This window comes from Bubalus kerabau, chromosome 4 (genome assembly GCF_029407905.1).
Source record: "Bubalus kerabau isolate K-KA32 ecotype Philippines breed swamp buffalo chromosome 4, PCC_UOA_SB_1v2, whole genome shotgun sequence".
Classification (NCBI taxonomy): domain Eukaryota; kingdom Metazoa; phylum Chordata; class Mammalia; order Artiodactyla; family Bovidae; genus Bubalus; species Bubalus kerabau.
The window spans coordinates 103,184,655-103,211,125 of NC_073627.1; the positions used below are offsets into that span (position 1 = coordinate 103,184,655).

Sequence of the window (26,471 nt, forward strand, 5' to 3'; positions counted from 1 at the left end):
TTTCTTTTTCTTGGGGATGAGTTTGTTCACTACCTCTTGTACAATGTTACAAATCTCCATCCATAGTTTTTCAGGCACTCTATCAGATCTAATCTCTTGAATTTATTTGTCAGTCTTTCCTACTTTCTTCAATTTAAGCATAAATTTTGCAATAAGGAGTTCATGATCTAAGCCTATTTAAGTGAACAATATAAAGAAATAGAAAAAACAATAGAAAAGACTAGAGACCTCTTCAAGAAAATTAGAGATACCAAGGGAAAATTTCATGCAAAGATAGGCACAATAAAGGACAGAACTATACAGAATTTCTCCATTTTCAGCTGCAAAGAATACAATCAGTCTGATTTCAGTATTGACTATTTGGTGATGTCCATGTGTAGAGTCGTCTTTTGTGTTTTTGGAAGAGGGTATTTGCTATGACAATGCATTCTCTTGGCAAAATTCTGTTAGCTTTTGCCCTGCTTCATTTGTACACCAAAGCCAAACTTGATTTTTCCAGGTCCTCTTGACTTCCGTGTTTTGCTTTCTGGTCCGCTAAGAGGAAAAGTGGAGAAGGCAATGGCATCCCACTCCAGTACTCTTGCCTAGAAAATCTCATGGATGGAGGAGCCTGGTAGGCTGCAGTCCATGGGGTTGCAAAGAGTCGGACACGACTGAGCGACTTCACTTTCACTTTTCACTTTCATGAATTGGAGAAGGAAATAGCAACCCACTCCAGTGTTCTTGCCTGGAGAATCTCAGGGATTGGGGAGCCTGGTGGGCTGCCATCTATGGGGTCGCACAGAGTCGGACACAACTGAAGCGACTTAGCAGCAAGAGGAAAAAGGACATCTTTTTTTGGTGTTAGTTTTAGGTCTTGTAGGTCTTCATAGAACCATTCACCTGCATCTTCTTCAGCATTAGCGGTTGGGGCATAGACTTGGATTCCTTTGGTCTTGGATGGTTTGCCTTGCAAACGAATCACAATCATTATATTGTTCTTGAGGTTACACCTAATACTGCATTTTGGACTCTTGTTGACTATGAGGGCTACCCCATTTTTTCTAAGGAATTCTTCCCACAGTAGTAGATATAATGGTCATCTGAATTAAATATGTTTACCTCTTGTCTACATTACTTGCTTAGTGGTTTGAAACAACAGTCACAGAGTTTCAGCAGGGATGCTCCCTTTTAGAGGTTTTGTTCTTGTTGCTGCTGTTCAGCTGCTTAGTTGTGTCCGACTCTTTGCAAACCCTGGGTGAACTGCAGCACCCCAGGCTTTCTTGTCTTTCACTATCTTCCGGAGTTTGCTCAAATTCATGTCCTTTGACTTGAAGATTCCATCCAGCCACCTTATTCCGTCACCCTCTTCTCCTCCTGCCCTCAATCATTACCCGCATCAGGGTCTTTACCAAAGAGTCAGCTCTTTGCGTCAGGTGGCCAAAGTATTGGAGCTTCAGCTTTAGCATCAGTCCTTCCAATGAATATTCAGTGTAGATTTCCTTTAGGATTGACTGGCTGAATCTCCTTGCTGTCAAGGGGACTCTCGAGAGTCTTCTCCAGCACCACAGTTCTAAAGGATCAATTCTTCGGTACTCAGCCTTCTTTGTAACTACTGGAGAAACCATAACTTTGACTAGATGGATCTTTGTCAGCACAGTGATGTCTCTGTGTTTTAATATGCCATCTAGGTTTGTCATAGCTTTTCTTCCAAGGAGCAAGTATCTTTTAATTTCATGGCTGCAGACAACATCTGGAGTCATTTTGGAGCCCAAGAAAATAAAATCTGCCACTGTTTCTATTTTCTCCCCCATCTATTTGCCATGAAGTGATGGAAATGGATGCCATGATCTTAGTTTTTTGATGTTGAGTTTTAAGCCAACTTTTTCACTCTCCTCTTTCACTTTCATCAAGAGGGTCCTTAGTTTCTCTTCACTTTCTGCCATAAGGGTGGCATCATCTATACATCTGAGGTTGTTAATATTTCTCCGGGTAATCTTCATTCTATCTTGTGCATAGGAAATGCAACCCACTCCAGTACTCTTGCCTGGAAAATCCCATGGACGGAGGAGCCTGGTAGGCTACAGTCTATGGGGTCGCAAAAAGTCGGACACGACTGAGCGACCTCACAGATGGACGGACTCAGCATATAAGTTAAATAAGCAGGGTGACAATAAACTGCCTTGTCAGACTCCATTCTTAAATTTGAACCAGTCTGTTGTTCCATGTCTGGTTCTAACTGTTGCTTTTTGACCTGCATATAGGTTTCTCAGGAGGCAGCTAAGGTAGTCTGATATTCCCATTTCTTTTAGAGTTTTCCTGTTTGTTGTGATCCGTAGTCAAATGCTTTAGCAGAGGTTTCACAGGAGAATATTTCCTTACCTTTTCCACCTTCCAAAAGCCATCTGCGATCCTTGCCTTCTGGGTCTGTCACCCATTGTGTGGGCCCACAAAATACACTATCCTTGGCGCTGCCATCAGTCCTGCCTCAGCCATGGGAATCCAAGGAATTGGTCCATATGTCCCTCAGAAAGCCATCAGCACAGACCCATAGGCACAGATCTGCGTACCAGGGACTAGTGGTCACATAGTCACTCAACTGGACACGTCATGGGAGCTAAACATTCACCAGAGGCCCCAGCCTGGCCTCCCTGGGCACATGGCCACAATGTCCACAGCTGCTAACTCCAGGCCCACCTCACCCACAGGAACACCATTAATCTTCTTGGATGTCCCACAGGCACTGAAGTTACAAAGGCACTAACAGCATAAATCCACCAACATCACAAAGTCACGAGACAGGGCTTAGCTTCAGCCCTACCTCCATGTTTTGGGCAACTGCTTGCTTGTTCCCAGTAGTTGCAGAGGTGGAGCCCTGCCCACAGTGAGCTTTCTGAGAAGGAGGCGGCTGTGGTGGGGCCCTGGCTCTTCCTTCACATGTGCGTGGTAACAATAGGGCTTCTGTGGTGGACCTGGGCTCCATTTTGCACACTCCTCCCAGTTTTGGTCTGGGCCACACCCTACCCACTTCAGGCTGACTCTGTACAGCCAACCACACCCCTCCACTGAAGCCTGACTTTTGGCACCCAGCCCCCTACTCGCACCAGCAGATGAGCTCTTGCTGATGGACACCTCCTGTGGAGGAATACTCATTGGCTCATCTACTAGCATACATGCTCCCATCCCATCTACCCCAACCAGCAGCTCAGAAATAGATCAGGGAGCATCTACTCCAACTGGGAGCAGAAGGGTCTGTGATGCCAAACAATTCTTTGATGCCAAAGAGGAGGTCCTGCTCAACATCCAGTGCAGGCTCTGGTCACTGCCACACCAATTACACCCCCAATCAAGGGGATAATGGCCAGTGCACACTGAGGACAGTCAAGGCAGTGAGTGTAGGGTAGAGCACGGAGGTTGTCAGAACCAGGTATGCTGCTCTCTCTCCATTCTGCCTCCTGCAAGCTAGTTGCTGCACTCTCCTCTGAAGCTCCCTGTCTGTCCCTGCTGATCTCTCCCCATTGTGAAGGAGGCTCCCAGAGTGGGGGAACCCCTCCACTTTCACAGCTCCCTCCCAGAGGCATAGATGCTATCCTTTTTTCTTTTTTTTTTAAACTTTTATCCTTACCCAGTTACATGGTAATCTTTGTGTTTTGGTTGTATGAAATCTTCTGCCAGCATTCAGTGGGTATTCTGTGAAAATTGTTCCACATGTAATTTTGATCTATTTGTGGGAAGTGGTGAGCTCCACATCCATCTATTCTGCCATCTTGATCTCCTCTCACCTATTTGAATATATCTAGGCTTCTCATCTGAAACCATGTGGAATGCTCTCATGAAAGACACCAGTGTTCTCCTAATGAACAACTACGTGATCTAGGACTGTCTAGCATTTTCCCTCTGTTGACCCCTCTCCTTTTTGCAGTACCATCTTCTGTTGATGTCCATGACATCACAGCATCCTGGTTTCCCATTTCTTGTCCCCTTTCAGTGCTCATTCACAACTCAGGTATATGTAGTTCTTTCCCAGGGTTCTTGGTTTCTTTTCATATCTTGTTCTCATCTCATTCAGCATGTTCTCTCCCAAGTTACTTGACCACCATTCCACTAGATTTTATTTATTTAAGGCAAGTTTATTGAGGTGATACTTACACATAGTAATATCTACCTTTTGTGTTCAGTTCTGTGAATTTCGACATACAGTCCTATTACCACCACCTCAGTCAAGATAAAGAATATTGCCATCACCCCAAAACGTTTCCTCAAGCTGAGCCTCTGTTGTCAGTTCCTTCCTTCACTTCCAGTCCTTGGCAACAAGAGATCTCTTTTCTGATCCTATAGTTTTGCCTTTGCTGCTGCTGCTGCTAAGTCGCTTCAGTCGTGTTCAACTCTGTGCGACCCCATAGACGGCAGCCTACCAGGCTCCCCTGTCCCTGGGATTCTCCAGGCAAGAACACTGGAGTGGGTTGCCATTTCCTTCTCCAATAGTTTTGCCTTTACCAGAAGGTAAATTTCATGTTATTTTCAAAGAAAATGAAGATGATGACTTCCTTATTTATATCTCTAGTGCTAATTTGTCTTTGAGCTTCAGAGTCATCTATCCAGTGTTATTTGATTGTGTCAGGTTTAGAATCCTCGCTTTTCTTCATGCATCGAGGTCAAGTGATTCAAAAGCTACTTAACCTCTCTGAATCTTAGTTTCCCTCTATGAAAGAGGAGAGTACTTCCTTTGCTGATTTTTTGGGGGAGACTAAGTAAGATAAATACCACTAAGAAGCCTACTAGGCAGTGTTTAACAATAGATGCTCAGTACATCATTAATATCACTGATGAACTTCCATTTCTTCAAGTGGACCTGTACCTTCTGAGGATGGAGCATGACGTTTGAGTCTTCAGCACACTTGCTGGACAGTTCAGGCTCCTCAGAGGCCACTCAGTGGTGTATGTCTCGACAATATACTGGGTGAGAGAATTCAAGATACTTCCCATGATGCACATATAAATTCTCAGAAGCAGTTTGTTGTAAAATCGAGTCTTTGCAACCAACCAGTTACTCATGTAATGAGTATGTCTCAGAATTTCTATTTTGCTTCAAGTTTTGGGGGCTGATTAGTATGTAAAATGAAGATTGTTTCATTTCAGATCCTTTTTACTTAAAGGCAAAAATGAAACACAACATGATCTTGCAGCATATGCTCCCCTAGTATGATTACTTGTAAGACCTCTGGGTCATTTACAGGAACAAACATGTTTCAGCCTTGCCTCACATTGCACGGGTACAGGGCAAAGTGGCAGGTCCATTCACTCCTATGTGTGTTTTTATTCTGCATCTTCCATTTTCATATGCCATTTACCCAGGAGCAATTTATAATGCATTTGTGAAGTCATGTGATATTTTAGTAGATACTTCTTTTCAATTTCTCTTTAGATGAACTAAACAAAAGTACTTTAATAAAAGTAAATTGACAAGAATCACATTGTTCTCATTTCAAACACATATAAAGGAACTAAAATGTTGTGAAATATGCCAGGCAGTTTTACTAATCCTCTAATCTCCAGAGAAAGGGCTTATAATTAGAATTACATTAGAATTGTCACAGCCAGCAATTTTTTTTTTTTAATACTAGAAGGACTTCAACTGATTTCACGCTACATGTGCACACTAAAAATGCAGTTAGTGTAACGCAAAGAAATTAAAATTACAATTGAGGTGTCACAGTAAGCGAAAAAGCTTTACTGATTTGTCTGGTCAGAGAGCTAATAACGACTTCATGCGGAATGCAGTGAAACAAAGGTGTCTTTCTCAAGAGCCAGAGTGTATTTGTGGCCGACACTATTTTGCTTAGGCCATATACAGCTGTACTTGATTATAGGAACATTAGTTAAGTGAGACCATAAAAAACAGCTGTATTTGAGATCACATAGGACTCTGCACATTTTCTCCCTGTGGCAACCAATCAGAAATCTTGCTGACAGGCAAACTTGTACAAAACAAATGATCCTATTTAGATTAATTCCTCTTAATGCCTTACACAGGCCTACTTTCCTGGCATATTGTGGAGAGAGCAGGTCAGTTCCATTCAAAATGTGGAGATACAAAAGGCAAGCTTGATTGCTTGATAAAATATACGACTATACTGGCAGAGAATGTGGAGTGCTCAGTCCTTGTAAAAATATGGCTGATGGGCTCTTCCCCAGCTCAGAGTTCAGCCACGAGGCACTCTGGAAAACAGAATGTCAGCCAACTAGAGGTCTGCAGAGCTGAGCTTCAGCTGTGGCTGTCATGATGCTTCAGTTCTCTACTCTCTACCCAGTAACACGATACATCCACACGTTTTGCCACGAAACTCTGAAATGCCCTCTAATCCCTGGCTCTGGGCTTTGGGCCACAGGATGTTAACCAACATCAGACCTAAAATTCACTTATTTGGTTGGCCTCTCTGCCTCTGCCAGTGACCAGAGAAGATCAAATCTGGGCTAGCCCACTAGGTCCAACGGGCTGATGGGGACACATGAAGAAGACGTGTGAGCTGGCCCAAGCTGAGGTTAGCACAGCTGCACAGCCAAGCCCAGCCTTGATCAACCAATCTGCAGGCTCATAAGCAAAAGCAGTGTGTCTCGCCACAGGGCACTGAGATTTTGCAGTTGTTGGTTATGCTGTATCACTGTGGCCACAGTTTACTGAAGCATCACTGTGTGACCGTGGGCAAGCCCTCTCCCTGTCTCTCCTCCACCCCCATCTACAAAGTGATGGAAGGGATTGGAGGATCCATAAAGCCCCTGCCAGCGAAGCTGAGGACCAAGAGACCCGTGATGAAAAGAGTTTGAGACTCCAGGTGCTCAGGTTTCTTTCAGGCCCAAAGGAGGAGCTGAGGAAAACACTTCAACAGGCACCACAAGCAGGCAGAGGAGACTTTATCCCCAGCGATACAGCCATACATGTCTGGCAGTGCATCCACAGTTATGGACAAAGTCAGTGAGGGAAGAAGGGTCTGAAGCCGGGGCCCCATAATGTCTTCATAGTCAGCTCACAAACAAAACTTGTTTTCTATAGGTTTAAACCTAGACAAATAAGCAAGTTAGAAGACAGAATTGGAGAAAATGGAAATCTTTATTTTTAAACACTAGTACATTTTCAAGCTGTTTCAAAAAGGAAAAATCATATTACCTCAAAACTATGCATCGAGGCATATTTATTTTTAACTCTAATCTTATAAACACATAATGAAAGAAACATATTTATAAATATCTACTCAGAATATGTATTATGAAAAAAAAGTGTTTAAAAATAACAGCCCCAGATCTCCCTCTTTAAATATATAAAATTCCCAGACAATTCATAAGGATTCTTTCTCAAGAGCCAAAAATTTCACAGAGGCCAACAACTCAGTTCTCATCAGACACCACCCAAAGTAAAAGGGATATAAAAAAATGTAAAAGTTCTGTACAAGGGAAATACAGATAGCACACGGGTAAATCTCATTACCATACATGCCATTTGTGTTTTAAAAATGTTTTATAAAAACTTCTATTTAAAACAAATAAGTGAGAGTCCTTCCCTGACTGTGGAAAATATATGTTACTACCCTCCCACCTGGGCCTGGAGGCCCCCACTTGCTCAGGGAGGAGAGTGGTCTCTGTTCGTTCTTACACCTAAAAGCTGTGTGTGGGGATCCACCTCCTCTGGCAGTGGCTTTTTTTGGTGAGTGATTTCCTTCACTTAGAAAAATTCTTTGGGATCAAAGGAGACAACTGCTAAGAAGTGAAAGCAAGACTAGGAGACAGCTTCAGACTGTGGTATCCAATTAATAATGCGTATTTTGCGGTTCTGGTGACCACACTCTGGGGAGCCTGATTTTCCACTGTCAGAGACACAGCCTGTCACCTACCCCAGTGAAACACACGGCACAGCCCCAGGCTGTCCTTCCTCGGTCCTCTTCTGCCCAAGTCATTCTGTGGCCTGCAGAGCAATGTAGGTAGACTACTGCCTCTTCTGACACTTCTTCTGGAAAGAGCTCTTCAAGAAAGTGCGGTAGACGGGGTCATCCACGTATTCATTCTTGAATCTGGAGCTCAGCACTCTCTGTCTCTTTTTTTCCCCTTGGATTATGTCTGTTCCATAAAACGTGTCTTCAAATCGCATGTCAGAAGCTGTGGACTAAGAACAGCCAGTGTTACTCTGCAGAAGAGCAGGCACTTGACTTCACAGGAACAAAGGCCTGGCTCAGTCAGGGCTGGGGAGGGGGCTGAGGCCCCTTAGGAGAAGGCCACACCAGGGGTCATGAGTGCCTCCCCACCCCCATCTACTTCCATTTAGCCTCCTTTTCTTCAGGATCTCCAGCCCTCGGGGACTTTCCTCAACACAAGCAGAACTAAAGTCTTCTCATTTAAGTCTCCCAGACTATTCATGCCCTTGCCTGACCAGGTATGTGACTGACTTGTCCACAGTCGGCTCTAATTCACTCTTATTCCTACTTACCTCTGGGTCTCTGTTCCCACCACTTCCTTGCAACTGTCCTGGTTCCTAGGACACTCCTCTACCCTAAATGTATATGATTTCTCTGTCACCTCACTCTTGCATGAAGCTCTCTGTCATTTTGTAAGCCCTCTTCCTCGTCCTCTGACTGCTCACTGTTCATGTGTCAGGGGCTCCCCTTAACTATTTGCTCAACTCTGACGGCCCTGAGGCTTTGCGTGTGGACTTTTCCTCTCTACATATGCTCCCCGGGCCTACCAAGCCACACTCAACTTCAATTTTGACATCATTCTAAAGACACTCCCATGTCTTACTCTGGTTCATACCTCCCCCCGTGCTCAAGCCTGCATGTCCAACTACCCAGCAGGCATCTCAGAATGTTTATCCTGGAGGCACTTAGAATCTTCCTATCCTAGAATGAACAAGTCTTCTTTCTCCATTGCTGTCCTTCCTAAATTCCATTAATGGCAGCACTACCCCCATCAAATCTAACTTTGTCGATTTGATGTAAGGTCTTTGTAAACTTCCCCTTGTCCCCATCCTGTCCAGGACCCCGAAGCCCTCCCTCCTTTCTTCTTTAACCCTACTGACCCCATGGTGCAGGCCCTCACGCTTCCTCTGCTAATCCACTGTAACAGTGCTGCGCCCTAGTCTCACAGAACTACTGTAAGAAATGTCTCTACACTCTCTGACTACATGACACCCCTGCTTATGATCTTCAGTAGCCTCACTGCCTTCAAGATGACGGCTGTACTTTCAGGCTGGATGTACATAACCGGACATAATCCTACCCCATGCTTGGATTAGACTGACTTATTTGCAATTCCTGGTCACACTTAATTGTCTCCAGCCTCTGTCTTTAAATGTACTGTTTGCACAGAAGATATCCTGTCTTCTCTGTGACTGACAAAAATGAGGTTCCTTCTTTTGGATTCCTGGAACACATTATGTGTCAATGTAGTAGAATGAAGGCATGGGCCGAGATGAGGGGTAGGTGATGCCCCATCAGAGGTTCCTTGGATCCCTTGAAGATGAGCGTATCAGGGACTATAAATTGAATTTTACATGTGCTCCCACACCAAGCAATGTACTTTGCCACAGTCACTGCTCAGTAAGTGTTAGCTAGGCAAAGGAATGTGCGCTTTTTCTGTTATGCTCCAGTAAAGTTTACTTTTTTTAAAAAAAATTTAACCTTTATTTTATATTGGACTGTCATTGATCTATAACATTGTGTTGGTTTCAGGTGCACAGCTGAGTGATTCAGTTACACGTGTACACGTACCCATCCTTTTTCCATATAGGTCATTCTGGAATGTTGAGAATTCCCTGTGCTATACAGTAGGTCCTGGTTGATCCTCTATTTTATATGTAGTAGGTGCATATATGTTAATTCCAAACTCCTAATTTATCCTTTCTCCCCCTATTTCTCCTTTGGTAACCATACTTTTGTTTTTGAAGTCTATTCTGTTTTGTAAATAAGTTCAGTTGAATTATCTTATAAGTGGTATCATAATGATATTTGTCTTCTATTATAATCTCTAGGTCCATCCATGTTGCTACAAATGGAATTATTTTATTCTTTCTATGAGTAACGTTCCAGTATATATATACACACACACACCCCCCCCACATCTTCTTTATCCACTCCTCTGTTGATGGACATCTAGGTTGCTTCCATGACTTGACTATTGTAAACAGTGCTGCAGTGAACACTGGGGTGCATGTGTCTTTGTGGATTACAGTTTTCTCCAGATATATGCCAGGAGTGGGATTGCTGGGTCATATGGTAGCTCTACCTTATGTTTCTTAAGGAACTTTCATACTGTTCACAGTGGTGTACTGATTTACATTCCCACTAACAGCGTAGGAGGGTTCCCTTTTCTCTATCCCTTCTCAAGCATTGATTGTAGATTTTTTGATGATGACCCTTCCGACTTTTGTGAAGTGGTACCTCACTCAGATGTGTCAAAGGGTGTGTTTAGAGGTGCCTGTGAGGTCAGTATAAGCTTAGGCAGTCTGTCTGCTGATGGGTGGGCCGTGCTCCCCCTTGCTGGCTGTTTGGCCTGAGGCCTCTCAGCACTGGAGCCTGCAGGCTGTTAGGTGGGGTCAGATCTTGGTGCTAAAAGTGCAACCTCCAAGAGAGCTCACAGTGATCAATATTCCCCGGGGCCTCCACCACCAGTGTCCTTGCCCCCATAGTGAGCCACAGTGGGCCCCCTCCTCTCCAGAAGACCCTCCAGGACCCACAGGTAGGCCTAGTCCAGGCTCCTATGAGTTACTGCTTTGCCCTGGGTCCCACTGCATGTGAAGTCTTGTGTGCACCCCAAGAGTGGAGTCTCTGTTTGCCCCAGTCCTGTAGAGCACCTGCCCTCAAGCCCCACCAGCCTTCAAAGCCAAATGCTCTGAGGACTCCTCCTCCTGATGCCAGAGTGTTAGGCTGGGGAGCCTGACCTGGGGCTCTGGACTCTCACTCCATCTTGTTGTGGCTTTGTCTCTGGATGTAAAATATCTTTTTTGGTAGGTTCCAGTCTTTTTTGCTGATGGTTATTCAGCACTTAGCTGTGATTTTGGTGTTTTCATGACAGGACATGAGCTGAAGTCCTTCTACTCTGCTGTCTTGTCTGGAGTTGAGGGGCTACTTTTAGTTTGGATGCTTCTGTCTCCTTCCTCAGCATGTGCTGGCTCTTATACCCTTCATGTGGGGTATGCCAATACTTTGGCCACCTGAGGCAAATGGCCAATCATGGGAAAAGATCCTGACATAGGGAAAGACGGAAGGCAAAAGGAGAAGGGGATGGCAGAGAATGAGGTGGCTGGACGGCATTAACGACTCAATGGACATGGATTTGAGCAAATTCCGGGAGATAGTGAAGGACAGGGAAGGCTGGCATGTTGAAGTCCATGGGGTTGCAGAGTCAGACATGACTTGGTGACTGAACAACAACAACAAAGGTTTGGCAGCCCACACTCACTCCAAGTACACGGGTAGCAATCGGCACCGGCTTGTGGGGCTCCCAGCAGCAGCCCCTGAGACTCCGGAACAGCAGGCGCAGTGACTGGCCCCTGCCCGCTGCCCACACATGCTCCCTGGATGGCAGGGGCAGTGACTGGCATCTGCTCCCGGCTCTCTCAGTGGTCCATGCCCACCTCTGAAGCTCACAATGGTGGTGCTCGCTCATGCCTACCCCTGGAATTTGTAGGTGGCATCTGCTGCCTGAGAGCATGCGCAGGGAACGGAGTTCCATTGGCGGTTCCCGCCCCTCTCCTTGCGTGGTGCTCAACAATGGGTCCTCGCCTCTCTGAGGGCCCAGGCTTCTTCCGTGTGCAGCCTCAAGTGCAATATTCCAGCCTCTACAGGTTGTCTGCGTGTAGCCAACTCCACTCCTCTCCCTGGGTATGACCTCTGAAGCCCAAGCTTTAGCACCTGGCCCCTGCCTGGGCCAGCGCATAAGCATCTACTACCAGGGAGTGTGGGTCACTCTCTGTTTTGCCTTCCAGAAGCTGGTTGCTGCGCTCTCCTCTGAGGCTCTGAAGCTTGGCACCTGTCCAGTGAGGGGACCTTTCCTCCTTCACAGCCCCCTCCCTGGGACACAGGTCTTGTCCCCACTCCTTTCTCTCTCTCTCTCTTTTTTTTTTTTCTTTCATCCTAACCAATTATATGGAGGTTTTCTTGCCCTTTCAGAAGTCTGAGGTCTTCTGCCAGTAGTCAGTAGATGTTCTGTGCAAACCCCTCTGGACATATCTGTGGGAGGAGGTGGGATCCATGTCCTACTCCTCTGCCATCTTGATTCCTCCTTCCTGTAAAGCTTAAAGCACTATTTTTCCTTCCTAATTCCCTATTTTTTCCCCTTCAATGTGTTCCCAACTGGTTTTTATTGAGATGCCACCAATGTACAGTACACCTCATTATGTCATGGAGGCCCCCGCCCCGGGTGGTGACAGAGGCAGAGCCTAGATTTGAAGGCTTGAAAACAGGTGATCAGTCATGAAGAAGAGACAAACAATGGAACAAAGAAGCTTGAAAACTAAAAACAGGCACAGGTTAAAAGTCAAGCATGTTCCCTGCCAGTTCGTGAGACAGTCCTCAAGGGTGACAGGCTCCCTCTGTGGCTTCCCCCAGATGCTACCCAGCTTCACCCAGGAAGCAAAGTAAGAGACTGTGGATGGGCTGGGCACTCTCTGTCGTTGGAAGAAACAGTTTTGGCTCATTCATTCTTGGCAAAGCATCTCCTCTGAGTAATCTTTCCATTTTATAAGTGCTAAAGTTAAAGAAGAAAATGAAACATCTATGAAAGTGTTGCCACTGTGTGAAGAAAGCAAAAGTCAATCTCTCAAATTAATAATAAAACCAATTTACCAGCAGCGCCAGTTAATTATGCACCATTGCTATGGTTATTCTGTGAGACAATAAAAGGTAATGGGGCCGTTTCTGAAGTTAGTGGGAAGGAACCCAGCACAATCACCGAGGTGGACTGCTGACTCTCTTGAAAAATTTCTCCCCAAGTCAGCATGTGTCTGGGTGAGCAGAAGTCATTAAAACATGAAGGCCTCCCAGTGAGGGCTGCAACCTGCCCTTCCTTAAAACAACAACAACAACAACAAAACCCCTCTAATTATAAAGTATTTTCCATCAACAAGTTTTCCAATTAGATTTGTTTCACCAAGTGGAAAAAAAAAATAGCATTCATAGGCTAGCCAAGGGCCAGAGGGTTATACACAAACCTGAAGGAAAAGCTGGTTTGTTACAACAGAAGCACGTTAAGTCTTTGATTCACTAAAATCAGAGGTGGCAAACTGGATTTAGTGACTGTGAGCAAACTAGATTTTGTTCCTGAAGAGGTTTTCTACTAGGCTCGTAACAGGTTAGATTCAGAATATCTATGTGATTTATATATTTTTAATTAAAAATTTTTTTCTCTGAAAATTAAAAATAAAAGTTCAGTTTGGTGTGACTGCTCTGAGAGATGATCTTAGAATCCGCAGAAGCTGTGCTCAAGTAAAGCTGCATGGGAAAGCACACTGACATTAGAGCCAAACCTACTGTGGCACCGAGAGACTGTGATCAGAGCAGCTTTCTTGTAATGTGATTAAGAGATGGCATTTGAAATCTACAAGACCCCGCTGGTAGGATGCTTAATCATACATGAATTAGAAAACCAAAGACCTGAGGGACTTCCAGAGGGCTCCCTACTCCATTTCCCAACCTCTAAATCTCCAGGTGATTTGACAAAGAAAAAGAAAAGGGAAGGGGATGGAGAATCCGAGGGAAATACAAGCAACAGGATGAGAGACAGTCATCTCGAGCACCCTGGAAAATTGTTCTTAAGAGATTTCAAGACCTAGAACACCGACAAACTACCCAGGGTTTTAGGTCTCTTTTACAGTTTTATAGATGTCTTTACTCTAGGAATACTTTATCTTCCCTTTCCCTGCTGTTTATTATCTGAGAGTTAACCTATTTCAGGCATGTGGTTCCCTACATGTCACGCTTCCTCACTGGGCGGGCCGCACTGTCGCTCATCTCTTGATTGTTTTACCGTGAAGGACCTTCCCCTCAGGATGCAGCTGAGAAGAAACTCAGTTCACCCCTGATGTGGTTGACTCGGGACCCCACCTGACAGGAGAGGGGCTGAACAGACAGGTGAACATTTAAGGAAACACATGGTTTTTCCAAACTAATCTAGGATAACTCTATCATTGCCTAAAAGTATATTATTAGCATGCAATGAAAATGAAGGATGCCATTTATTAAAAAAAATTCATTTTAGTCAGAAAAAGCCCCTCATTCAAATTTCCTTTAGTGTTTATTTCCTTTAGTGTTTATCACTTCACAAATGCACTGTATGTAATTCTAAATGAGTAAAACTGGCTTCATTTCAGGGTCCAGAAAATATTTCATGACACAATAATGAAAACTAAGTTATTGTGAATTATATTTTTTAACAACTTCAATTTGATTATTTGTCCATGTTTGTCTTTTAATGGTATGTACAGGGCTTGAAACTAATAATGCTTTAAAAACAAAAACAAAAAAAACCCACCACTTTACTATTCCTACAACTAGTATTTGGGCTTCCTTCTTTTATAAAAGTGAGAGTTTCATTTAATTATGAATTGACACAACCATTAATAACCTTCAGAGAGAGAGAAGTTGATCAATATAGTTGACCTTGAAAACATGGATTTGAACTGCATGGGCCCACTTATACACACATTTTTTGGGTCGTACTATACGACCCACAGCTGGTTGTCTGACTATACAAGCCATACGTGAGTGTGTGGAGCGTCAGCACCCCAACTCCCCACACTGTTCAAGGCTGCACTGTATATGATAAGGCTACAGCAAACTACATGTTTGCTACACTGAGTCTCCATTAATCTCCCACTGAAAGCCTTCTTTTAACATGGCTTCCACTAACAAGATTGTAAATGTCTTGATGGTATCTTTGTGTGTTCCCAGTTCTCTTGCACAGAATATGTACTCAATAACTTTTTGTATGCCAACAAATGTTAACATCAAGAAGCATCATTTGACCTCATTAGAAAGAAAAATGAGGAACTTGCACTGGTTTCCCTGTTTCTGATCAAATATATTTGCTTTGGATTAAATAGATTTCAATAAGGGAAAAGATGCATTGGTTTCCTAAAAAATCAGTCCAAAGGCCTGAGTGTGTTTCCGCTGGGCTCAGGAAACAGTGCTAAAGGAGGGATTCACAGGGCAGACCCCTCAGAGAGATTACCCAGTACTTACAAATCGAGCTTTCACTCTCTTAGGTAACTCTTCGTCTAAAGTATAGATGTCCTCTCTCTTCATTGCTATCTGGGATCCATCTTCAAATTCAACCTAATGAAAAATAAAGCATTGAGCATGGTATATTTTTTAAAAAGCAAGAAGCATTCACCATTTTCTTCAGGGTTCCAATTAGCCACACACACCAAAAAAAGAGAAAAAGGATTCAAACAGAACAAACCAAGAGAACTAGCCAACAGCCAAGGAAGGGAGAAAAGCTCTTTCCCTTATCAGACTAAGAACAAAGCATGTTTCAAACAGGCCAAAATTCTTGAAAATTAGTGTCCTGGAATATGTGATATGAAAACTTTATGCCCCCAAAGCAAAAAAAGAAAAATAACTGCTGCTCAGATGATTTCTCAGAACAGGAGACTGTGGCCAGTTTAGCACTAAGGCTGGTGGAGCCTGTCGGCGCTCTTTGTTTCTTTAAGATGCTCTGATGACTTAAGAGGGAGGGTGTTTTCTCTTTGAGAAAAAAGTGATGACATATTTTACTCTTATAATCCTCCCAGATAAAATAATTTCTCAAGTTCTTATAGAACTTTAACTTTCAAAACTCACTTTTGTTAAATTCAACCAAAAGGCCAGAAAAATCTCAGGTTCCCCTCAACCTCATGTGTCAACCATGTCAATGTGTGAAAATATATAACCATCTAAATGAAAATGTTTAAAACTTGTTTTTCCAAGCTATTCAAATGGAAGTATTTTCATTATCTATTTTTTTCAATATTTTATGCTGTTTTGTTAGAGAAAAAGTAAGTGACATTGAATAACAGAAACATAATCTGGGGAACTTCATCAAACACCCTATTCAAAGTGATCCTGATCTAGGCTTAATCCCACATGAACTCTCCCAGAAGAAAACAACGAAAGGGATGCAATCGAGGTAGAATATCTAATTCTAGTATGTTCTGTCTGTCTGAATTCTTTTAAGAAATAAATATATGCTTGTTAAAAAGGTGAATTAAATCATGTAGCTGTGCTATGTTAATAAAAACAATCTGCTGAAGTTTAAAAAGCTACTAAAGATAAAATATATAGTTAAACTTTGTATTATCCATGTACTGCTCCCATCTGACTGAGCTCAAACAATGGGGCAGAATTAGGTCTTGGTCACGGGGGCCCTCTCCCTGCTAGTTCCCAGAAGGCTGAGATGGGAAGGCTTTTCTTCCTGGCCTTGTTTCAACAGAATGTTTTTTTTAACTTTAATTAGGCCAAGGTGTCATCCCATTTATACAGTTTGATCGCATAGCTAGAACTACCTGTGCCTACCTTTCTTCTGTTGCCAATCATTTGAGAATTCTAAAAGAGAAAAAGTCTGTTTTAAAACAGAGGAATTATGGGATGGTGACCAACCATCCCAGTTTGTCCAGGACTGAGGCGTCTCGCAGGATGCAAGATTTTCAGTGCTAAAATCCAGGACAGTCCCTCAAAGGCTGGAATGGTTGTTCGCCAGAGTTTGGACAGAGCAGAGAGTAAATTCTGGCTCTTCTCTTTACCAGCTCTGTACACTTGGACAAATTATCAAATTTGCTGAGCCTTTCTCCCCCTCATTTGTAAAATAGGATTCAAAAACCCTATCTTGGAGAGTTACTGTGAGGACCCCCAAATGCATATACCTAGGATACTTGGCACTGTGCAATAGGTATTTTGGTTCTATTTTTATAAATGTCTTTGCTTAGTCAATGGTGAAGCTGAATAATTAGACACAAAACACAAAATTACCTCAAAAGGCCACTTGGTTTAATGAAGAATTTTAAAGTACTATTTGTACTCGAGAGACAATTTTAATATTAGTCTTAACTTTTTCATTGAGTCTATAAATATGCTCACTATTCTATGTTGATAGGCCATCATAAATTCGACTGAAGTTAACACACTGATTACTAATTAGCCAGAATTTCAACATGTCCTCATTATGATACTTTTCATGTAGCTAACAGCTTTGCTACATGTAAGATGCTTCACTTTTGCATGTATTGTTTAATTAAATGTATTTTCTTTTGAATGATGTAGTAAAGCTCTTTTCTAGGAGACTCCAGTATTACCAGCCTGTCTTCTAATTTTTGCCTGATTTTGGACATTCTGACACAAAAACGCTCCCACACCTAACCTGCTGTAAATGACCTCAATCTGCAACTTAACACTGTCACCAATATAGAGGGGGAAATGGCCTTTATAGTGTACACACACACTCAAGTGTGTACGCACGTGCACGCACACACACACACTGCCCTTGGCTTTTTCTACACCTTAAAAAATGTCCTTCCCTAAGTTTTCCAAACGTCTTCGAACACTGCTAATTACACTGTGCTCCAGTTTTTGGTGCAGTCTTTTAATGTTCTTTTCCATTTAAGCCCAAGCCCCTTATCAGTCTTTGAACAATTTCGCTGAGGAAACTGGAAGTCTTATCATTCTCAAGCTGTTTTTAACTTAACAGGCCTGAACCTTCTTGCTTTTTCTCCTTTTACTTCAGTCTTCCTGTTTTTACACTACTGCTTGAGAATGCTGATTTCTGCCATCACATTACTAGAAGTACTATAATGTACTGGTTCTAATAAATCTGTTCCTTGATTCATTTTGATATTTGGCAAAACTAATACAATTATGTAAAGTTTAAAAATAAAATTAAAAAAATAAATAAAAAAAATATAAAAAAATAAAAGTCTTTCTGAAGGAATAGAAACGCACATGTGCCATCCATGTTGTTTTTCTTATTAGAGCTTAATTCATCCTAATTTCTAATAGGGATATAGTTCATTTTTTAATTGTATAAGTGTTAGTCACTCAGTTGTGTCTGACTCTGTGACTCCACAGACTGTAGCCTGCGAGGCTCTTCTGTCCATGGAATTCTCCAGGCAAGAATACTGGAGTGGGTTGCCATTTCCTTCTCCAGGGGATATTCCCGACCCATGGATCAAACCCCAGTCTCCTGCAATGCAGGAATCTTTTTTACTGTCTGAGCCACCAGGGAAGACTTTTTAATTGTATACATGTGTTTTTAAAATCATATATACAGTTGTTCAGTGAACAGACTTCCCAACTGACAACTGTACTTTTCATCACAAAAGCATCCTATAAAGAAAGCTGCCTGCCAATGCAGGAGACCTAAGAGATACAGGTTTGATCCCTGGGTCAGGAAGATCCCCTGGAGGAGAACATGGCAACCCACTCCAGTATTCTTGCTTGGAGAATCCGCATGGACAGGGGAGCCTGGGGAGGCTACAGTCCATTGGGTTGCAAAGAGTCAGACATGACTGAAGCGACTTAGGCATGCACGCCTGGGTGCACAAATGGCTCCATCTGTGCTGAGGCACCACTGGCTTAGGTTTGCTGAAATGTTAACGGGGATGACGTCTGTCCGGGAAAAGCCACCCATTCAGGGGCTGCTGAGTGATGAACAGCCATCACTGACTTGGCTTGGTTCAATAATCCAGCCACTTACTCTTTTCCCATACAACAGAAACACAAGAAAGCAGCTTATCATCCAGTTGATCATCTTTCTGACCTAACTATACTCCTGACTATTAATCCATTTATCAAATGTTATTAGTTTCCCAGTATAGAACTTTATTATTCCTAGAATAAAACTCTATTATCTGGGTCATCAGTCTTTGAAACTTTGCCTTTTTTATAAAACAGCAGGTGTTCTAAATTCTAGCTTCTTGACCCATAGCACACTGGATATACCATCTGCCCTCTGGTTTCTCCTGTCTCAGCAAGCATCACACCCAGGGCAGCACTCACCTGGTACATGTGGGCAACATTTGATCCGAGATACTTGGCCCCGTAGAGTTTGCCATCAGGCCACTTGACTTGCACGACTTCCCCCTCGGCAGGAGGGCCTAGCTTCACACAGTCTCGGCTCTGCAGAATAAACGGAGTCGGGCTTTTCAAGGCAAATGTCTAAGTGACTGCATTTAGAACTTAGCAAATGATGAACTCCTGGCAATTAAAAGGAGTTATTGCCTCTGTGTTTTATGGATTATGATCTTGCATGGGTGTTCAGGGGAAGAGTTATGAGCCAAAGGAGTGCTTAAAGATTCAGCCTAGATCATAAAGTTGCAAAGGAACCACCATAATCCAAGAAGGAAGAAACATCAGCATTTACATTTGCTATTTGACAGAGAATTGTTCAGAGGGTAAGTAAAATGTGCATAGAAACTGCTTTGGTTGAAAAATAGACTGGTTAATGATTTATAACACCTGACATTTATACAGCATCTTGCAGTCAACAAAATGCTTTAACATACATCTCATCTGATCCCCACAATCATTCCATGAAGTAGGCAGAGACTATGAATTGGCCCTATTTTACTGACAAGGAAACTGAGTCTCCAAGCAAGCTCTGGAGAAATGAAGCTGGGTAAGAGACAAAGAACTGAGGACACCGGGGCCAGAAGAAAAGCAGACCATCACTGGAGTTGGCAGGTCTTGAAGCAGCAGCAAGGGAAAGTGCCAGGAATATCGAGTGTGTCGGGTGAGGCTGCGAGGTGCTGTCCTGTTTAGCGGCCCTTTTCTGAAGAACCCTGGACCTGCCTCAACAGGCCTTCTGCCTGCATCTCTCATTCACTGACTGGCCGCTCCTTTCATGGGTGATCATGGGGACACCTATGACCAGTCTTCTTACTTTACTTCTTCCACTCTACTCCACCTCCTCCTCAGGCAGCAACTCTTGAGTAAATCCCCCAGTAGTTCATCCTGGAAAATCCTTTTTTGTGGGGCACAGGGTTAGTTTACAGATACAGTTTGCAAACTTAAATTTGTATGTATTGAGTATGACAATAAAATTTTAATACAAAGGAATTAAATACTTGACTACTTTGATAAACTTTCTGCACATTTAACAATTCATGTTTTGCTAATCCTGGTATTTTACCGATGAGGCCAATCTCACTGACTGAAATGCACACTTGACTAGTCAAGTTATAAATGCAGACTGGGCATGATCCTGTGGTTTAAAATGAGAGGCACACACAGGAAATACTTAGTGGTTTATGATTAGAAACCCACCCTATATTACTTCGCATTATTAACAGAAAGTTTGCTTCATAAAGGAGTGGTCCTTTTACTGGGCTTCCTTGGTGGTTCAGATGGCAAAGAATCTGCCTGCAAGGTGGGAGACCTGGGTTCGATTCCTGAGTTATTGCTGGATTCAAGAGTATACGTGGCAAGTATGTATACTTTCTCACTGCAGACTATGCTTCCACTTAAAGCTATAGGCAAACAAACACAAGAAGAGGCTCTGCAGAGTTGATAGTCTGCATCAAACTTAGTCAAATTAAAATACGTTTCTTATTGGCTTTCATAATATTTGACCTCAGGCAATGCAGAATTGAAAAGGTAAGATGAACTGTATTCTATATAAGCTCCCAGGGTTATCATATCACTTTTCATTTCCCTTCCCTTCCCAAGATGAACCTGGTACTAAGAACATTGGAAGGTTCTAAATAGACACTGTCTGGTCTCCTGGGTTAGGAAGCTACATCAGCTCTGGGATAACTCTGAGCTAAAACCCAGATGCTTTGGTGATGGGGGCAGAGGGAGAACAAGAGTATGTTTCTTCCTTCATCTAAAGATTTTCTCCATGTGGAGGAAGCACTACTGGGGGCAATAACTCCTGGCTTTTTTTTTTATTCACTTTTTAAAATTTAATTCTTATTGGAGTATAGTTGATTTACAGTGTATTAGTTTCAGGTTAGGACAATTTTACAATTTGTATGGAAACACAGAAGACCCTGAATAGCCAAAGCCCTCTTAAGGAAGAAAAGCAGAGCTGGGGGAATCGGGAGGCGGGTAACTTCTGGTTTGCCCCTCACTTTCTTTCTTTCTGTGGAGCTGCTCTGCTCCTTCCACAGAGGGAATGGGTGGTGTCCTGCACCACAGGTCACCAGAAGGCCTAATTCTCAGGTCCAGTGTATCAGGAGAATCCTTCGCCCACAGATGTAAGCCACATTCTCCAGCATCTGCTTTATTACAAATAAAGGAGGTATTTTAAGTTTTCAAACCCTGACTTCCTTCTCTCTCTAACTGCTTGCCCTCAGGCCCTTTCAATTGGTCCTTCTTCAATCCCAACAGAGGCAAGTCAAGGCCTTGATGGATATGAAGCCACAGTCCCACCACAAGCCACCTCCAAGCGGGGAAGTTATGCCCTTAGTTTTACAGATTTGACCTTCAAAACAGGTTTACTAGCCTTTAGAATAACTACCCCAAACTAACCCTGAGCTGCAATTCCTGGTACCATATCACCAAGGCGTTGCCGATGGCCACAGAGATACGGCCTGAGTGATGTATAAAGGATACTCAAGGCATTTATCATAAACACACAACCTTGTTGGTAAACGAAAATGTATGCAACCTTAGAGTGAGGGATAGTTCTTTTTTGAAAAGGTGTCCGAACTAAATGTATGAGATAGTTTGTTTCTTACTGTCGGCAAACACTTGACTCACAGCAAATCTTAATTCGGCACAAAGCAGCGGAGCTCACAGACCCCTTCCAGCTCAGCTCCCACCTAACTGCTATGTATCAGTCACCGCCACTTCACTCTCTCTCACGTCAAAATCTAGGGGAGACAATCTTGCTTGCTTTCCCAATTTCTTGCTTTCAGAGCTCTTTTTCCTTTATTCATAGTAGAAGAATAAAGAAGAATAACCAACCAAATTGAACATAAGGCTGCAGAGAAGAACACAAGAACATAAGGCTGTTTTGAGAGTTTCCCTTCCCCTTCCCCACCAGGCGACACTATTCTCAGTCATGATGTGGCACTTCCCACCCTTTGCTAGGTCCTTTAGGTGGAAGAGGATATACTTAGATTTGCATATAACTTCATTTAGTGAGTAGCATTACCTTCCAAATGGGCTTAAAGCAGCTCACAGTAAAACACAAAAGAGTTTATTTCTGTAACACCTAGTCTCCTCCATAGAGAAATGGTCTCAAATCTTGAGTCTGCCACAAACTTCCTATGACTACATGGTGTATAGAAAGCATTTAAACAGGAATGGGATTAGGAGTATGCGGACTGATGAAAAGAAGTTAAAAAGCTTGGTATCTATGCTTGCCTGACTCCTCCAGTGCAGAAACTGCTGGATGTTCCTTCAAACTGTCACAGTCACTAACCTGATATCTATTTACTGACCACCTGTGTGAGACACTAGAGGAGTCAATGGTGTCCAGCTCTTCAAGGCAGAGACAGACAGAGGGTGTCATGCCCATGCCTGGAGGCCTGTCACACTGAGCCCCACTGCTGTAGGCTGGGGGCTCAGGGGTCCCTGCAAGGGCTGGAATCCATGTGGAGTGCGTGAGCTTCAGCCACCAGAACAGAATTTGTATTTGATTCATAGATTGGGTTTCTGAGTAAGACTTCATGCAGGGGGGAAAAAAAAAGGTTTCTGTTAAAAATAAAAGGTCCCCGCTGTGCGTGAGGAGTCAAACAAAGCAGAGCTTCTCCAAGTGTGGTCTGAACCTCTGGGGACACACATTACAACTGGAGGTTCCAGTTGCCACTGCCCTCCACTCTACGTGACTGGGATGGTTTTTTAAGCATTATAGAATGGACCTCCTGATGCAGCTCTTAGTGTGTTGCTGGAACAAGTGAACACCTCTGCTGGAAAAGTATATGCGTTAAAAACCTTGACTAGTGCATTTCTCCCACCTGCCGTCTAGACTCTCAGAAGAAGTCTGCCTTCACCTGCCATAAACACCTGTTTACCCTCTGCTGCACTGCCTCCAGGGATGTGTGAACTCCCCTGAAGTCTGCCAGTGCTCTGTCCACAGGGACGCTGGCGTCTGGAGCTGTCAGTCAGCCTGCAGGTAGAGTACTACACAAGGCACGTGAAAATGAAAGACAGAAGTAGTCATCACACTCAAGAGCGGACTTTTGCCTATGACTAGAGGACTGAGATGAGCCACAATTCCAGTGACAGGACGGTGTCATATCACATTCTTGCCAAAGTCATGCCAAACCCCTGTACTTTCTCTACTAACACAAGGGAAAAGCCCAACAGCCAGTCTGATTATCGGAATTCCAAAGTCACTGTGATTTTGGAACTCCGACTAGGCCCTTTAAAAGGGACCTCTAGAGGCAGCAGCTGTCCTTGCATGCTCTACCTTCCTCTCTCTCCCACTCCCCGCCTCTACTCTACTAAGTAAAATCCACAGGGCAGGCAGCCCATCTACCAGTCTGATTACACGAGATGAAGACACGATACATGAAATCCCAGTAATTCATCAGCATATAGTTTGGAACCTCAGACAATACCCCATGCAGAAAATGCTTAAATGACCGAGAGTAAACTGATGCCAGCCGCTGCACTGGGGGATAATCACCAGCTCATTACTGGACTCAGGCAGGTATTAACAAAACGATAGGCATGTGCTCATCAACCTGGCTATCTGTCATCGGTTTGGCTCCTCAGCCTCTGAAGCCCCTTCTCCCTTTTGAACTCTCAGTGGAAGGCAGAGCTCAGGTGCCATTACAAATGCTGAAAGATCCCAGATACGCCCTGGCCCAGAGTCCCTGGCAGCAGGTACAGACTGGGTCAGGCCAATTTTGGCTCCACCTGCCCAGGATGTAGAACCTGTGACCAGAGATGCAGAGAAACAGTGGAGGAGGATGCTCTCAAAGGTAGCAGCAGCTCATGTGTGTTGATGGCAGAGCCCTGCTCCAGGGCCCCAGAAGGGGAGGTGACCAGGTCCTATTCACCTCCCAGCTGAGCAGCCTCCCTTTCTCACCTATTGTTTGACTTGTTTTTCTGAATTCTTGGATATCCCGTGGGTGTCCTAATAACATTCCACTAAGTTCCTGTAGTGCCTAAATCACTTTACAGTAAGCTTTTTGTTTTGTTTTTGGCTGCGCTGTGCAGCTTGCGGGATCTTAGTTCCGTGACCGGGGATTTAACCCAGGTCTGGCAATCAAAGTGAAGAAGCCTAATCACTGGACTACCAGGGAATCTCTGAGTTCCAGTTAGTTTTTGTTGCTTGCTGCTAATGACCTTGACAGATAAGTAATGGTAGGTTTGGGTGGTGGCAGTTCCCTCCTCACAACGTGGGGAAAGATCCTTTGATTTAACAGTGGAATATAAAAATGGAAGGTTTCCCACACCACCTAATCCTCATTCAAAGGACTTATAAGGAAAACCATCCCTCAAAAAGGAAGGGAATATATTCATGGCACCACCCACCTGTTCACAAGACATGGCACTAGATGATTCATGACTGCCCCCAAGTTGTACTTTCTTGGGCTCCAAAATCACTGCAGACAGTGACTGCAGCCATGAAATTAAAAGATGCTTGCTCCTTGGAAGAAAAGCTATGACAAACCCAGGCAGTGTATTACAAAGCAGAGGCATCACTTTGCCGACGAAAGTCCATTTAATCAAAGCTATGGCTTTTCCAGTAGTCATGTATGGATGTGAGAGTTGGACCATAAAGAAGGCTGAGTGCTGAAGAACTGATGCTTTCTAACTGTGTTGCTGGAGAAAACTCTTGAAAGCCCAGTGGACTGCAAGATCAAACCAGTCGATCCTAAAGGAAATCAATTCTGAATATTCATTGGAAGGACTGATGCTGAAGCTCCAATACTTTGGCTACCTGATGCAAAGAACTGACTCATTAGAAAAGACCCTGATGCTGGGAAAGATTGAAGGCAGGAGGAGGAGACTACAGAGGATGAGATGGTTGGATGGTATCATGGACTCAATGGACATGAGTTTGAGCAAACTCCAGGTAGATAGTGAAGGACAGAGAAGCCTGGCATACTGCAGGGATTGCAAAGAGTTGGACACAACTTAGCAACTAAAGAACAATAACCAAGTTTCCAATTACTCTGCAGTCTGAAGATGTGGTCTCTGCAGTGGTAGCCCTTTAGAGGGGGTTCTCAAGGAGATGACTTCAAAAGGGACGTACCATATTATGTGGATTAAATTTTGCACTGCTTGTTGTATATAAGTGTATATAAGTTGCAATAATTTACTAACACCTGTCAGTCTAATAACAAAGATAGAAAACATTTTAAAATTATTTTTCTTTTTTCCCCCCACTGGAACAGTTTCAAGTAGTTTATTTAGCTAGGCATAGACTTGACAAACATCAGTATGATTTTTGTAGTTTCCAAATACCTTTTGTTCTGAGTTTCTACTCTATATCCTTTGGGGAAATTATAGATTTTTTTATTTTAAAGATGGAAAAACAAACTTAACCCATATTTTCATCACCTACATATAAATCCTGTTATAATGTTGATTCTTCTCTATGCTTCCATGCATTAAAAAAAAAAAAAATTCGGACCTCCTCTACAGATAAAATGTCTTCCCTCATAGCCACAGCCTTTCTTTTCTTTCATGTGAGACCACAGCTGCCCTCTTCCTAAAGAAGCAGGCCTGGCTGCAGCCGTGAAGACCTCACAGTGCAGTTCCCACTGTGGTCCTCACGCATCCCACAGCACTTGAGGGGGAAGGGTCTTTCTACCATGGTAAAACAGACAAAACATAAAACTTGCCGCTTTAACCATTTTCAAGTATGCATTTTAGTGGCCTTAAGTATATTCACAAGGTTGTACAATCATCACCACCCTCCTTCTCAGATTTTCATCATCCCAAACTGAAACTCCACACCCATAAACAATAACTCTCCACCTCCTGCAGATGAACCTAGAGCCTATTATATAGAATGAGGTAAGTCAGAAAGAGAAAAACAAATATCATATATTAACGCATATTTATGGAATCAAGAAAGATGGTACTGATGAGCCTATTCACAGAGCAGCAACAGAAAGAACAAACTTGTGGAAAAGGGCGGGGAAGACGAAGGACAGGGTGAGATGAATGGAGAGAGTAGCATGGAAGCATATACACTGCCATATGTAAACAGATAGCCAATGGAAATTTGCTCTTTGACTCAGGGAACTCAAACTGAGTCGATGTAGCAACCTAGAGGGATGGAGTAGGGAAGGGACATATGTACTGCTATGGTTAATTCATGTTGCTGTATGACAGGAATCAAACCAATGTTGTAAAGCAATCATCAATCAATTACAAATAAATAAATATAAAAAAACAGCTCTCCACTTCCGGTCCTCCAGTCCTGGGTAACCACCATTGGAAAGCTTTCCTGGTTTGGAACCAGTCTGTTGTTCCATGTCCAGTAGTCACTGTTGCTTCTTGACCTGCATACAGATTTCTCAGGAGGCTGGCATATTGAGTGCAGCACTTTCACAGCATCATCTTTTAGGA

At 43.3% G+C, this 26,471-nt stretch overlaps 1 protein-coding gene and 1 long non-coding RNA gene across 18 annotated transcripts in view; one reads left to right on the forward strand and one right to left on the reverse strand.

Annotated features, from left to right (window-relative positions):
* LOC129650022 (uncharacterized) overlaps positions 1-19,666 on the forward strand; it is a 98,860-nt gene extending 79,194 nt beyond the window's left edge. Inside the window, exon 3 of the long non-coding RNA XR_008713541.1 lies at positions 19,529-19,666. This is a non-coding gene — a long non-coding RNA (uncharacterized LOC129650022). The remainder of the gene's footprint in view (positions 1-19,528) is intronic.
* Positions 7,069-26,471, reverse strand: part of KDM4C (lysine demethylase 4C) — a 405,440-nt gene continuing 386,037 nt past the window's right edge. For 14 of the 17 annotated variants that reach the window (XM_055578102.1, XM_055578093.1, XM_055578090.1 and 11 more), the window contains 3 exons: positions 18,990-19,109; positions 15,204-15,296; positions 7,069-8,134 (listed from right to left, as the gene is read on the reverse strand). In XM_055578102.1, coding sequence (XP_055434077.1) covers positions 7,958-8,134; positions 15,204-15,296; positions 18,990-19,109 — 390 coding nt within the window. In that variant the 3' untranslated portion in view covers positions 7,069-7,957. Of the gene's footprint in view, positions 8,135-10,715; positions 12,712-15,203; positions 15,297-18,989; positions 19,110-20,915; positions 21,209-26,471 lie in introns of those variants that run through there. The other 3 variants (XM_055578101.1, XM_055578098.1, XM_055578105.1) reach the window with 3 other exon arrangements.